The following is a 13,943-nucleotide window of genomic DNA, read 5'->3' on the forward strand; positions in this document are numbered from 1 at the left end:
GCTTAATTGATCCCTCGGTCTCTTAACTTAATTCTTTCCTTTGATCTTGTTTTTAAAAAAAGGATTGTTGGATTATGAAGGTGTATTGTATCTAACAATAAACCATAATCTTCACTTTTTTCATCTTCTTCCTTCCTATCCTTCATAATTATGAACCGAATTCAAATTCACAACATTCCAAGAAATTTCTATTCAAATTCCGAGTTGTATCCCTATTCGTGGCCAACATCTCCCTCCTGAATTTTTTCATGATCGATCGAGTCCTGCTTATGGGATTTTTCTTCAACATTCCAATTACTTGTCTCTTGCTCATGGTTTCTTGTTGAATAGTTTCTCAAAAATGGAGGCAAGTACGGTGAGAGCCTTGCAGAAAATGCACAACGATAGCAACCAATTAGTCTATTTGGTTGAACCAATCATACAAAATGGTTCAAAAAGTATTGATGAGTCAAATGGATCAGTGGGTTTGAAATGGTTGGAGAATCAAACACCAAACACTGTTTTGTATGTGTCCTTTGGAAGTGCATGGACTTTATCTCAACAACAGATCAATGAACTAGCTTTAGGGTTAGAGTTGAGTGGTCAAAAATTCTTGTGGGTTTTGAGAGAACCTAGTAATTCTATAAATGTAGGAAACCAAAGTGCTACCAATGATCATGATGACCCTTTAAAGTTTTTACCACAAGGGTTAGTTGTTCATTTTTGGGCCCCATAGACTCAAATCCTAAGCCACGCTTCAACCGGTGGATTTTTAACACATTGTGGTTGGAATTCGACACTTGAGAGTCTTGTGTTTGGAGTGCCAGTGATAACTTGGCCATTGTTTTCCAAACAAAGAATGAATGCTATTTTGCTAGAGGGACTCGGAGTTGGTTTGAAGGTAAGATTTAATGAGAATGGCATAGCTGAAAGAGATGAAATTGCTAAGGTGATTAGAGATCTAATGATGGGTGAAGAATGAAGTGAGATTCGACAAAGAATGGAAGATCTACAAAGGCGCTTTCTTTATTTGGGACTCAAATGAAAAACTTTTCATTATACAATAAAACTTAATTCATTTGCTTTTTTAAGAAGAAAGCTATGCAAAAATGTATTGGTTCGATGGAAATTGTGCAAAACTGTGAGTTTATTTCAATGTGTTTATTACTTTTTTCTTTCTAAATGTGGGTGTTGTACAAGTTTGTTTCATTATCATTGTTATAAAATTGTGCAATAACATTAGTTTGATATGAAACTGAATATGATGACGAAGAATGTAAAATTTATCAATGATACCATTGAAGCAAATTGAATTTGTTGGCTTTATAAACAGTAAGCATATTTGAAAGACAAATATAGTGGTCATCAACCACCTTCTCCTCTATTTAAATCCACAGAAAATTGGTGACTTTATCTCTCTAATAGGACGATGTTTTACTACTTTCGAATAAAAGATGATAAAAATCTACTAGTAATTAATTATTCAATAAAGGGATACAGGATTTGAAAAAGAATGCTACATGAAGGTAGATGAAAATGAAAATAAAAACACTTAGATTGTATAGTTTCTAGCTACTGTAAAATATAAAAAAGAAAAGGAAACATAACAATCATTTTAATTTTTCTTGTGTTATCACTGGACAATGTCTACATAAGGAAGGACAAGATCATCCAAGTGAATTAAATCTTTAACTCTCCATAATCTCTGCTGAAGACATTTATTACAAACTAAAAAAATAAGAAATTGGGTATACAAAATGTTTAAGAATATGGAAAGCTGCCTCACCCCAATCTTCTCAAGAATCTTCTTTATCCCTTAGGCTTCGAATCCTTGCCCTCTGCGCAAGGAACTGCTCTTCCTGTGCTTGTTTCTCAGCAATAATCTTCTTTATATCTTGATATATTCTCCAACCATCTTTTAATTTCAGAATGGTGAAATCTGCTGTTGTCCCGACAACAGCAAAAATGATAGAACAACAAGTTGCACCAAATTGACCGCCTAAAATTCCATAAATTAATACAACTTCTTAATTCTTGAAGCTATTAAATCAACAAAATAAAGATGCAGCTATTTATTATGCATGGTTATTTCAGTCTACTATCACCATGTGACACAATTATGTAGTAAGCTTGTGGCAAATAGTTCACATAAAAACGAAGTGTATGATAGCATATAAAAGCGACGGTCAAGAACAGACAGGTAAATCATCACCATGGTTTATGACTACCAAGAATTACATGTATGCCTCAAGAGAATAAGAGGAGAAAAAGTAGAACTATACCATATAAACTCCCCAGAAGAGCACCAGATCCAAATCCTGCTATCACAGAGTTCCACAGATTTTCAGGTCCTGTTTTCCTAGTTGCAGTCACAATTTCATGTGCCCCTAACAATTTAGACAACTATTCCAGCTCAATCCAAAAGACTACCTTGATTTAAAAATTTGCAACTACTCCATCACCGCATACACAAGACATTTGGCAGAAAAGCTATCTAACACAGTTAAATTCATAGTTTTAAAGTTGTATTTGTATTGATACTTGTAACAGACAAGTTGAATTTGAATCATTGGAATTGACAAATGCAGTTCATATGCAAATTTAGATACTCTAAAAAGTCTCAATTTTTAACATTAAGGGAGAATCGTACTTCCATTGGCATTATAATTACGGGAACCCCATTTGTTGAAAGATGTTATACATATGAGAGAGCCTTGATTTTATATGTTAAAATTCTTGCGTCAAGCAAGCAAATAGAGATCAACAAGTCTTTTCAAATAACAAAAAGCGACAATTGCGAGAAGAAGAAAAAAACGGTGTTCACTTGCAAAATTATATAGAACCTAAAATTTGAATACCAGAGTATCAAGTAATGTTACTTTCTTTTCTGTTTTACAGAGAAAAACCACTCGGCGTTTATTTGCACACAATCTATTCCTACCATTTTGCCAAAAATCAAAATAATGAACTTCACAGTTAAATTATCATTGGCATGTCATGCAATGTGTTATTAGGTCAATTATTATCAGAGGCACATAATTAAATTAACATTCTGTAACAAAGAATTTCTGAGATAATAGCCTTCCTTTGCATGAAAGTATTATTAGAAGCAAACTTGCAAACTGGAGCTACATGTGTTGCACACTGATTTCATTCTTCCTATGAAGCACAAGTACTTCAAAAATGCCAAAGTATCGGTGTATGTGCCGGAGCTTGGCCAATATGTAAAGAATATCTAAAACACTATTGCACCCAAGCACAGGTACTTCAAAAATGCCAAAGTATTGGGGTAAGTGCCGGAGCTTGGCCAATATGTAAAGAATATCTAAAACACTATTGCATCCAATTTAGAAAACTAGTTTGTTGTTGGCGTAGTGGTTAGCTCAGCCTTTATTTTATACTAGGTAGACTGATTTCAAACCTTACCTTCAACATTTTTGCCTAAGAATATACCAAAATGATTTCTGTCATTCTTGAACTCTTGAGTCCATAACTATTAAGAAGAAAACTGTGGGGTGGCAACGGCACCCCTATGTCCTAACTATGACCAACCCCCATCGGGGTTCGACAAGTATCTGATATCGATACTTGTCTGATATTTTCCAATACATACCTAGAGAGTATCCAATAAAAAAAAATTATTCATATTTAAAAAGTTTCCACCGATACTCCTCTGATACATCCTCACTACTTCTTAACAACTACAGACACAAAATTGTACGTTTTTTGTGACACATATAGACATATAGTAAAAACTAGAAAGAATATATTCTGATATAGGTGGGGAAAACTAGAAAAGATATGTATCTAGCAGTGTCTATGGAACCCTGGCCAATTGGACTTTGGACGCATAGTCATTCTGAAACTAGCACTAGAAGCTTCAAGTTAGAATGTGGTTTAAAGATTGCAAACATGAAAACACTCACAAGTTATCCCTTACTTATTATGAACAGAAGTACATTTTTGTAAATTGTGATCATCATATATTGACTATTGATAAGTTTTGATTAAGAACCCCTCTCAAAAAAACGTGCATGTCTTCACAAACTTAAGTATTTATATTCTATATACATTAATAAATTTGTTAACATATTTTGATTTGATAAAATTTTCCGTATTCCCGTATTTGTTTGCGCCGTATCATCTCAGTATCATAATATGTATCCAGGCTTCTTAGCATTCTTTCCTCCTTTCGTGACAACTTTTCATGAGTAGGAGGAATTAATTTATGTTTTTCAACTGAAGAATATAGGGAATCGATCTGAAGAGTATTACGAAGTTCAGCAGATAAGAAGTTTGTTTCAGTTTCTTATTTTTCTCATTCCTAGAATAATACTACAGAACATTTCCCCAATAGTTTGAAAGGTCTACTGAAAGGAGAGTTTGGCACAATGGTTGAAGTCACGGGTTTGAGTTGTGGAATCAATCTCCTGTAATGCAATGTAAGGATTCATTCAACCCTTCCCTGGACCCGACATGATGGAGCTTTGTAGCACCAGGTTGCCATTTTAATTAGAAAGGTTTGTTGTTTCTAATTCATAAAAGATACTTCCTTTTATTTCCTTCAGTCCTATCCTATCTATATAATGTAACAAGAAAAATCATTTGAAAGCTACAATTATCGCTTTCCATGCTCCAATGATTCACCAAAAATATAAACAAATAACTAATCGAGCCCATAGTGTAATTGGTAACTGTAATTTACAAATATAGGCACCCTATAGGAAAGGACAGTGTAATGTAACATCTTTCATTTCTTCATAGAAAACTCTTGGTATTAATAAAGATAATCAAACAAAACATGGCAAAGACAAATGCACACTCTACTTTATGCAGAGTTGGTGAACACTGCACTGATAATGACATGTATCGGTAACAAAATTGTTCTGTCTTTATCTCAAATACAAATTGTAAGAAACAGTAGCATATCATTCCAGTCACAGGATTCAAAATGCACCACGGTAACAATGTATTGAAATGAAGTTACGATAAGATATAGAAGTTACCGCAATAGCAACCAGTCATGATGGCATAATTAGCAGCATAGGCAGAAACATCAGCAAGACCAAGACGTTTTCGATGCTTTAATATCAACCCAGTTCCAGCACCGACAACCCCTGGTCCAAAGAATCACAGAGATTTAAAAATAAAAAATTTAAAAAACCAGCACATCAAACACACTCTAACCCTCTCTTTGTCCCCATAAAAACTCGACTTGAAGATAAACATACATACAAACTACTGTTATAAATATATAAGGACCATATCAAATGAGAATCTATGAGGTGGCAGTTCCAACATCGTCATCTATGTACCTGTGTTGTCGACCATGGATTGCAGAAAATAGAAGTTTATTCAACTTTCACTACCCTGTAGTGCTGCTATAACAGTGATGACGATGGCGGATGGTGGACCATGACAGAGAGCCAAAAATCCGACAAACCGGCCGACAAATGGCACCGTGGTGCCGCCATCCTTCACGAACGTGACACCGATATCAGCTATGGCACTGCCATTGCCAATATCTGACTACACTGCGCTATAACCGCTATTTTTGCTACTATTGCGTATTGCTGAACAATAACAATCTGTTCAAATTCTGCTATGCCATAACCGTTAGTTGACAACATTGCTATGTACAATTAAATTACTAGTGTCATTTCCTTAATAGCTCAAACACTTGTGATCGAAGGTGTGTCTAATGCCCTACATGTGTCAGTGCCCGACACTAACACGATGTGTCAGTGTCTGTGTCCCTATCAGTGTTTCATATGTCATCTGGGTCATTAGATTCCAATACAAGACTTAAACTTTAAGCTTTTTCATTAAAATTAAAACAAGTTTATATGAAATATTAAGAATAAACAACAAAACAAGATCAGGGAGAGAAAGAGACCTGCAAGAAGGGTTTGAATAAAGATTCGACTTTTCCAATCATGACGAGAGGAAGAAGGTGAAGAATGATGAAAAGTGTTGTTAACAACTTCATCTGGGTTTTCTTGATTCTCAGAAGAACCCATTTTCTTCTTCTTCGATCAAAATCTACTACAATTCAATTTAGTAAAGAACGATGAAATGGTGGCGGCTCTGTCGTTGTGAATAAACCCCCTTAGGCCAATTGCAATTTTATGTTTGTTGAGTTTATTTTTATTTTTATTTTATTTTTTGTTGAGAAATAGTTAAATTTAATTGTTAAAAATTAATTTTGAATTGTACTAGGAAAGAGCTCTTTAATATGACAGAAAAGGCAAAATCGTTCTTTTTATAAGCAACATGGAACATGCATGCACGTCCTAATAAGTTCTTGAGAGCACGTGATAAATTTGAATTTCCAAACTGTTAAATTTGAATTTCCAAATTCTATCATCTACCGAAGTTGTTACTAGGTTGAGTCACGACCAGGTCGCTCTCTTTAAGACGTTTCGTGGCACTACCCAAAGTTGTGCAAGGTAGACTATCAACCACGCCGCCTCCAGGATAAAACAAGCCCAGCTACAACTGTTCGATTAACTACTGCACTGTAGAAAAATCGTTCGAGAATTACACCCTCAAAATATGGCTCAATCGTTTGATCGAAGCCACTCGATACGGTACGTAACCGCTCTATTCGAAACCGTTCAAATTAATATGGTATTATTACCATTCTATTATGGTGTTGAGACCACTCAAATATGGTGTTACCACCATTCTAACTTCTCCAAAACATGAATATGGCACTACGACCACTCAAATATGGTGATACCACCATTTCTCCTTAAAATTATTAAAATAATATATATACTGTTAAGATCATTCTTTAATATGATCTTAATAGTACTCTATATTCCGAAGAATCATATATTATCGAAGGAAATATGAACTTAAGACCAAGGGACTATGGTCTTAAGAACACTCTTAATACCGAAGGGACAGAAAGGAGTAGAAGCAGAAGAAACTTGTTAAAAACAAGTCAGAGGGAGAAGAGAGGAAAAAACACAGGAAGCATCGACTGTGAATTTTCGGTGCAAAGAATCAAATGGGGCTAGCTCTCCTTTTATAGGGAGAGTTTGTAACAAAAAACGAGTGACTTCGGGATTAAGTCTGCTTAATCCTTAAGCAAACGCGTTTTGTTTCTTAATTGGATATATCCGGAAGTTTCTGGATATGCTTTTGGATCGGGTCGGATCGTAACAAATTTATTTGTTACGCGTAGCGCTTACGGATAATGATTAAATTAATTAATTAATTAATTTAACATTTTCAAGTGACAAAAAAATATATATCAATTTTTTTTAAGCGTTCACCCGTTCACAAAATTGGGTACCCCAAGGGCACACCCTTGGAGGTCACTTTTCCCATATATAAACACTTACTAGTTGGGGTGACCCTTCAATGTGGGACATTTTTAAGTCACACCCACACACTAGTTTTTTCATAGTGTTTTTCTTTCCAATTTTCTTCACTAGAATTAACTAGTGTTCCAACAATCCCCCACTTGACTTCAAAATGGTTTCGAGAAATAACGTAAAACGTTTCCATAAGATTTGCTAATATACAAAGGTGTCGCCAACAACTTGAACCTTAGCATAGTGGAAGATATTCTGATTTAACAAGAGTTGCTTACAGCATTGAACTCTATCTCAGACATAGAATCCACACACAAACCTTTTCATAGGTGTATTCTAAAAGCCCGTGCGTTTTAAAGCCCTGCACGTGTATCCCGGTTTTAACGAATGCTCTAGGAATTCTGCCTCGAAATTCCATAGGACTGGCCTAAGTTCCACATTCGTATAGGTGAGTCTATCAAGGGTACTCCTGTAGCTGTGTACCCCACTCAACATAGAGTATAGATCTCATTAAGAGTTACTATTACCTCATCCTTCTTTCGCTGCAGGATCATGCTTTCTATATTCTTTCTCTCATAGCATGTTCTACCACTTCATGACTTGTTTTTACCCATTGAACCTATTTCTTGGGATCTCCAGTCATGTAGGTCGGGTTACCATCACTTGTGGGCTATAGGCATTAGTCCCATCCTACTGGATGTTTCTTGGACTTTCTCTCTATTAAGTCCTTTCGTCAAAGGATCAGCTAAGTTTTCATTCGTACGTACAAAATCAACTCTAACCGCTCCATTTAGAGATACACTCTCTAATTGTGCTATGTTTTCGCCTTATCTGTCGTCTCTTACCATTGTAATAACGATTCTTAATCTTTGCAATAGCCGCGGTACTATCGCAATGAATTAACACAGCCGGTAACGGTTTCTCCCATGAAGGGATTTCAGCTAGCAAGGATCTTAGCCAACTTGCTTCTTCACTAGTTTTCTCTAGTGTTCTCATCTCAGATTCATTCCATAGTGGACTGAGTCAATATCATTTGTTTTAACAAACAACTCCTCTAGTGATGCTCAACGTGCAAACACTAGTCGCTAAATATTCATCTGAAAGACGTTCTATTTTTATATCTTGTACCATTTAGGTTCAATATGTTACTCCTAGTGAAGTAATCTTAGAGTCATAGTCTTCTCATGACTCTTTCTATAGCATGGCAATGCTTTCCATCCGTCTACTAGTAAACTTGCACAAGAGTTTCACGACATCGACAATGTCGGATCTAATACATTCAGTGGCATACCTAAGTGCTGCCAATGATGCTCGTATATTCTGTTTTTCTAAATCCATCTCAAGTGTTCTTACACTTGGATCATAATATGTGATTGCAAGTTTACGGTGAAATAATTACATTTCTTTAAGATATTCTCAACTTGTGAGATTTATCAAAAAAGTTATCTTTTCTGATCTAGTAATCTTGAAACCAAGAATTACTTCAATTTTTGTTTAGGTCTTTCTTATCAATGTTGTTGATAAACAATGATTTCACATCATTCATAACATGAATCTTTAAATCAAATATGAGCAAGTCGTCTTCATAGAGACATATGATCGTGCAAATATTATTTGTCACTATCATTCACTTTATACTCATTCGATAACATTAGAATGTCAATTTTTTCCATGCCATTCCTCAGGAGTTTATTTTAGACCATTCAAATAATTATCTAACTTACAGACCTTGTTTTCTTGTCCATCAATTGCAAAAATTTTCAGGTTGTTCCATATAGACTTGTTCTTCTAGTTCACCATAAAAAGGCAACTTTCACATCCTTTTGGAGTACTATCGAGTTATAAACGGCGGCTAAAGGGACTAGTACTCTTATGGATATGATTTTAGTGACTGGTGAATGAATGTCGAAGAAGTCTATATTTTTTTCTTTGTCTAAAACCTTTGACTACAAGGAAAGCCTTGTATTCATCAACCGTACCATCAGGTTTTAGTTCCTTTTTTTTTTTCAAAAATCAAATACAACCGATTGGTTTTGCAACTATGAGACAAGTCAACCAAGTTTCATGTTTTGTTAGACTCTAGAAAATTCATTTCATCGTTTATTGCTTTTGCCATAATTCAGCATCCAATGAGGATATAACTTCTTTAAGGCTTAATGAATCTTCTTCCAATGTATAAACCAAGTTCATACTCTTTAGCAATTTTAGCTTTCTTACCTCCTTGAGGTTCTATAACATCTTGTATGATGTTTTCATAACTATTTCTAATTACACGAATGTGATTAGATATAGTGCCCCCACTAGTTCTTAATTTTTAAAGGGAAATTTATTTTGCCCCCACTAATGTCGTGCTCGCATTAGAGCCCCCACTAGTGCCCCCACTATTCTTTAGTTAAAGGGGTAAATATTTACATAGAATTCGACATCTTTTAAATTATATGATCACTTTAACATTTAGGTCATAAAACCTATATGTTTCATTATTTATCGCATACCCGATGAATACACATTCATAGGCTCTACTAGTGAGTTCAACTCTCTTGGCCGGGTCCAGGATCTTAATATAGTCCAGACAATCCCAAGTTCGAAAAATAAGACAAGTTGGATTGTCTTTTCTTCAAAAATTTCTCAATTAGAATTTTTGTTCTTAGACTTGGGTACTCTATAAATTTCAATTTTCGTTATAAAAAATTGAACATTCAAGCATATCAATTTTATTTTTCCAAAGTTCACAGTCATCAATAAATATGATAAAAATATTATTTTATCATTTCTAATTTATGTGTCATCAAATTAACACATATCATTATGTTTAGAGATTCATATCCTCTAAATTCTAATTTATATGAACTTTTGATTCATATATCTTGACTGGAATAAATAAAATTGTTTAATTATATAACTTCGGAATTAAGTCCAAGTTACTCAAGTTTAAAAATTAAACACTTGTTCGTGATCAATTTTGATATGTCAAATATTAAAATCACACAACTAATAACATAGAAGAAGAATTTAATTTTTAACATACCATCAAAGTGCAATCTTTTTCCACAAGAGTGCATGGTACACAAGTCTCTCTTTAAGTCTGAGTCAACTCAGTCTTATTCAATAGAAATCTGAAATTCAGATTCTTTCTTAAACATAAATAGAATTTCACAATTCCATTTATTTTCCTTATTGCATATTTACAAGTTTGGATTATGTAAAGCGATCGATGCATATGTTTATCAATTCTTGTTAAAGATTTGAAAACCAGTACGTGATATCAATGTTTAACAAAACACTTTTAGAATTCACCATAACAAAATAACGGCCTTGCATTATTTTATTTTCTGCTCCAAACAATTTTTTTATGTTTTGTAACAAACTAAACTTGTTTGGTTCTGTAACAAATAATTTGTTTTGTAACAAATTATTGTTTTCATCAAATAAATTTTTAGTGTTGTTGATTGAAACAACAATCACTTCATCGTTTCATTCGAAAGATGTAAATCTATAGCTTGATTTATCCTTAATGTATTTAGGGACAATTTAATCTCAATAAGTAACATCTCCGGTAGACATAGCATATCGAAACGTCTTAAAATTGTTGTTTTTGGATTTCCAAACTGTTAAATTTGAATTTCCAAATTCTATCATCTACCGAAGTTGTTACTAGGTTGAGTCACGACCAGGTCGCTCTCTTTAAGACGTTTCGTGGCACTACCCAAAGTTGTGCAAGGTAGACTATCAACCACGCTGTAACGCCCGTCGTAAATTATTTAATTAATTAGAAATATATTTATATATATTTATATGATTTATGAATTTAAGTGATTTATGAGGTTTACGTGATTTTAGGAGAGATATGTGATTTATCTGGAAATTATGTGATATATGCAATGTTATGATTTTTAGAGATGTTATGAGGTGTTGAGACTTATTTTATTATTTAATAAAATAAGATATGAAAGTAAAATAAAAATATTAGAATTTGGGCTGTGATGTGAAAAGAGCATTTTTAGAGGTGTAAAGAGAAATTAGAAGTGAGGTTATAAATAGAAGGAGTTAGGTTGAGAAAAGTTGCTAGACAGAACGTACGTTTTCGGAGAAAAGGGAGAAAAAGTCAGAAAGAGAGAAGAACAACAGGAGGCTGTCGATTTTCTGCAATAATCAGGTAAGGGTGAGACTAACTCTCAATATTATTAAGGGTATGATTCTGAAAAATGAATTTAGCATGATTAGGTTGAGTTTTGGTGAGAATTGAGAATTAGGGTTTAAGTGAGAATTGATGATTAGGTGATGAAAAACCGTTGAATTGATATATGAGGGGAGTCTCTATTCACCATAAGGGTTGTATGATCATGCGGGTAGTGAAGTTTTTTTTTGTTTTCTATTATTTTTCATGATCTTTTTAATGAATTTATGTTAAATTCGTGCTCTACTTTGCTGCTGTGATTTTGGGTATATTTTGTCTCTAAATTCATTATCTTCATGTGCTAAATACGGAATTGAACATGGTTATATGCATATGTATGTTTGAATATATTAATCATGTTTATAATATTTTAAATTCGAGTATACTGAATTCGAAACATTCCGATCTACTGTGTTCGGTGTTAATGGCTTTTAGTTATATGTTTATAGTGAATTTTAAGTGTTCAAGAGAGATTGATAACACCCATATTTGATTTGCATTGATAATGGCTTTTAATTTGAATATCCGATATCCAATATGTAATGTGTGCAAAGTTGTTATAGGAATTTAATTCAAGAATTTTATATCTTAAAATAATAACTATGACTAATATTGGAATGGCTTAAGATTAGAACAAATCATCACGTCATTCTTTGTTTTTAAATTCATACCTTCCATATCAAATTTAATTTGAAGTATGGAATACTTTTGGCTCATTAGTTCATATCTTTAATGTATTCTTATGAATAACCTTTGGGTTTAGCCGAAACCGAACAGTATGAATTTTAATAATGATTAATTAAAAGCTGACACCAGTATATGTAAATTGTGAAGAACAACTACTAATTATTTGTGTAGTGTACACCATGTATTTATACGTGTATGTGTTGTGTTCTATGAAAAATTGTTAATATATTAGCCGAAATAATATACTTTATTCTTTAAGTGATTGTGTAATGATGAATTATTTGATGATGTGAAAATGATGTTAATTGATGATGTATAACTGAAGTGCTATTTAATGATGTGTATTTGATAATGATGCTATTTAAAGATGTGTTATATAATGAAGTGCTATTTGGAAGATGTGTGATTTAAATAGGTGTTATTTATGATGCTTATGTTGATGCGATGTTTAAGATGTTGATGTTTATCGTTTGATGCTGTTGACCATTAATGTCATAAAGTTGTAAGTGTCGGTCTAAGTTGTGAAGTCGTAAGAAGTTGTCTAAATTATTGGAATCATATAAGTTGTTTAAGAAGTTCAAGATGTCTAAGTTGTAGGAGTTGAGTCCATTGCATACTCATTAAAGTTGGGGGCTTTAGGCCTGGCAGCCTTTGTGCTCATTAAAGTTGGGGGCTTTAGGCCCGGCAGCCTTTGTGCTCATTAAAGTTGGGGGCTTTAGGCCCGGCAGCCTTTGTGCTCATTAAAGTTGGGGGCTTTAGGCCCGGCAGCCTTTGTGCTCACACGTTGAAGAGCCTAATTACGCTCATTTATGTTGTTGGCTGGTACCACATGCATATGTACGATGTTAAGTTGAAGTTGTTGTCGTTGCATTTGTCGTTGATGTTAAGTTGTTGAGTTGATAAGAGTTGTATTGTCAAGTTGGGTCGTGTTGTTGAGTCAAGTGTTAAGTTGAACATGATGTCTTATGATGATTATGATTTGATGATGATGTTTTGACGACGATACTTGATTATGATTTAATGATGATTTTTGCTTATGAATTAGAGATGATAATTGTTTACGAACTAATGATGATATTTGATAATGATAATTGAATATGATTTGATATAATGCTAAATGATAAATGTTTTATATGTATATGATGATTTATGTTATTAAATGCACTTTGATGAATTATATGTTTAATTTATTGACTGTGAAATCTCACCCCTTCTGCGTATATGTTGCCTCGACCGTGGGTAATGTGCAGGTAATAAAGACTAGAGGTGTTCGTGAGTGGACTCCTCACCTTGTGTCTAGGTGCTCTGATATGTAACGGGATGGGGCTTGCTTTCATGAACTTTTATGAATAAACATTAACTAAGACTTATGAGATTTCTGATAAGGCCTGTGTGCCAAGACTTTTATTATGTTGAACTATTTTCCGCTGCGTAGTTTCAGATTTTATGATGAATGAACTTGAAGGATAATTATTATTATCTATTTTATGATTTTTAAGAATACGTGACATTCCGTTTATGAAATAAATACTCTGATTTATATGAAATTTTTATGTTGGGAAAACGGGGTGTTACAATTGGTATCAGAGCAGGTCGGTCCGTCCGGCCAAGTAGTTGAGTCGCGTTGTGTCGTATTACAGTTTTGTACTGTATTTAAGTTGTACTTATTGTTGATTGTTATGTAGAGAACCAATACCTGGTATGAACTGGTTGGAGTACAACCATGTTCGTATTAATTGTTTTAGTAAGTCGGTGTATTTCTCTTTTGCCGAAGA

The 13,943-nt window shown here is 33.8% G+C and overlaps 1 protein-coding gene and 1 pseudogene across 2 annotated transcripts; one reads left to right on the plus strand and one right to left on the minus strand.

Annotated features, from left to right (window-relative positions):
* Positions 1–178: 178 nt before the first annotated feature.
* Positions 179–1,188, plus strand: LOC146952763 (UDP-glycosyltransferase 72B1 pseudogene; annotated as a pseudogene).
* A 389-nt stretch (positions 1,189–1,577) lies between these two features.
* LOC146952764 (uncharacterized) lies at positions 1,578–6,100 on the minus strand. Of its 2 annotated transcripts, none has more exons than XM_085705245.1 (4): positions 5,876–6,100; positions 4,986–5,096; positions 2,262–2,366; positions 1,578–1,978 (listed from the first exon to the last, which is right to left on the minus strand). In XM_085705245.1, exons 1-4 carry the CDS (start codon positions 5,997–5,999, stop codon positions 1,776–1,778), a joined length of 543 nt encoding a protein of 180 aa, XP_085561371.1. In that variant the 5' UTR covers positions 6,000–6,100; the 3' UTR covers positions 1,578–1,775. The 2 variants fall into 2 exon arrangements, with proteins under 2 accessions (XP_085561371.1, XP_085561379.1); XM_085705253.1 differs by having other exon boundaries at positions 5,295–6,099.
* Positions 6,101–13,943: the final 7,843 nt, after the last annotated feature.

The sequence above is a fragment of the Medicago sativa genome, chromosome 1 (assembly GCF_051527215.1).
Source record: "Medicago sativa cultivar Bolivia chromosome 1, Bolivia_mono, whole genome shotgun sequence".
NCBI classification, from domain to species: domain Eukaryota; kingdom Viridiplantae; phylum Streptophyta; class Magnoliopsida; order Fabales; family Fabaceae; genus Medicago; species Medicago sativa.

What these genes read in the sequence shown, in the direction of transcription:
- LOC146952764 (XM_085705245.1), bottom strand. Translation starts at nt 5,999, where the DNA reads ATGGGTTCTTCTGAGAATCAAGAAAACCCAGATGAAGTTGTTAACAAC. An exon ending in CATGACTGGTTGCTATTGCG is followed by an intron (nt 2,367 to 4,985) that starts GTAACTTCTATA and finishes CTAAATTGTTAG; the next exon opens with GGGCACATGAAATTGTGACT. An exon ending in TCTTCTGGGGAGTTTATATG is followed by an intron (nt 1,979 to 2,261) that starts GTATAGTTCTAC and finishes ATGGAATTTTAG; the next exon opens with GCGGTCAATTTGGTGCAACT.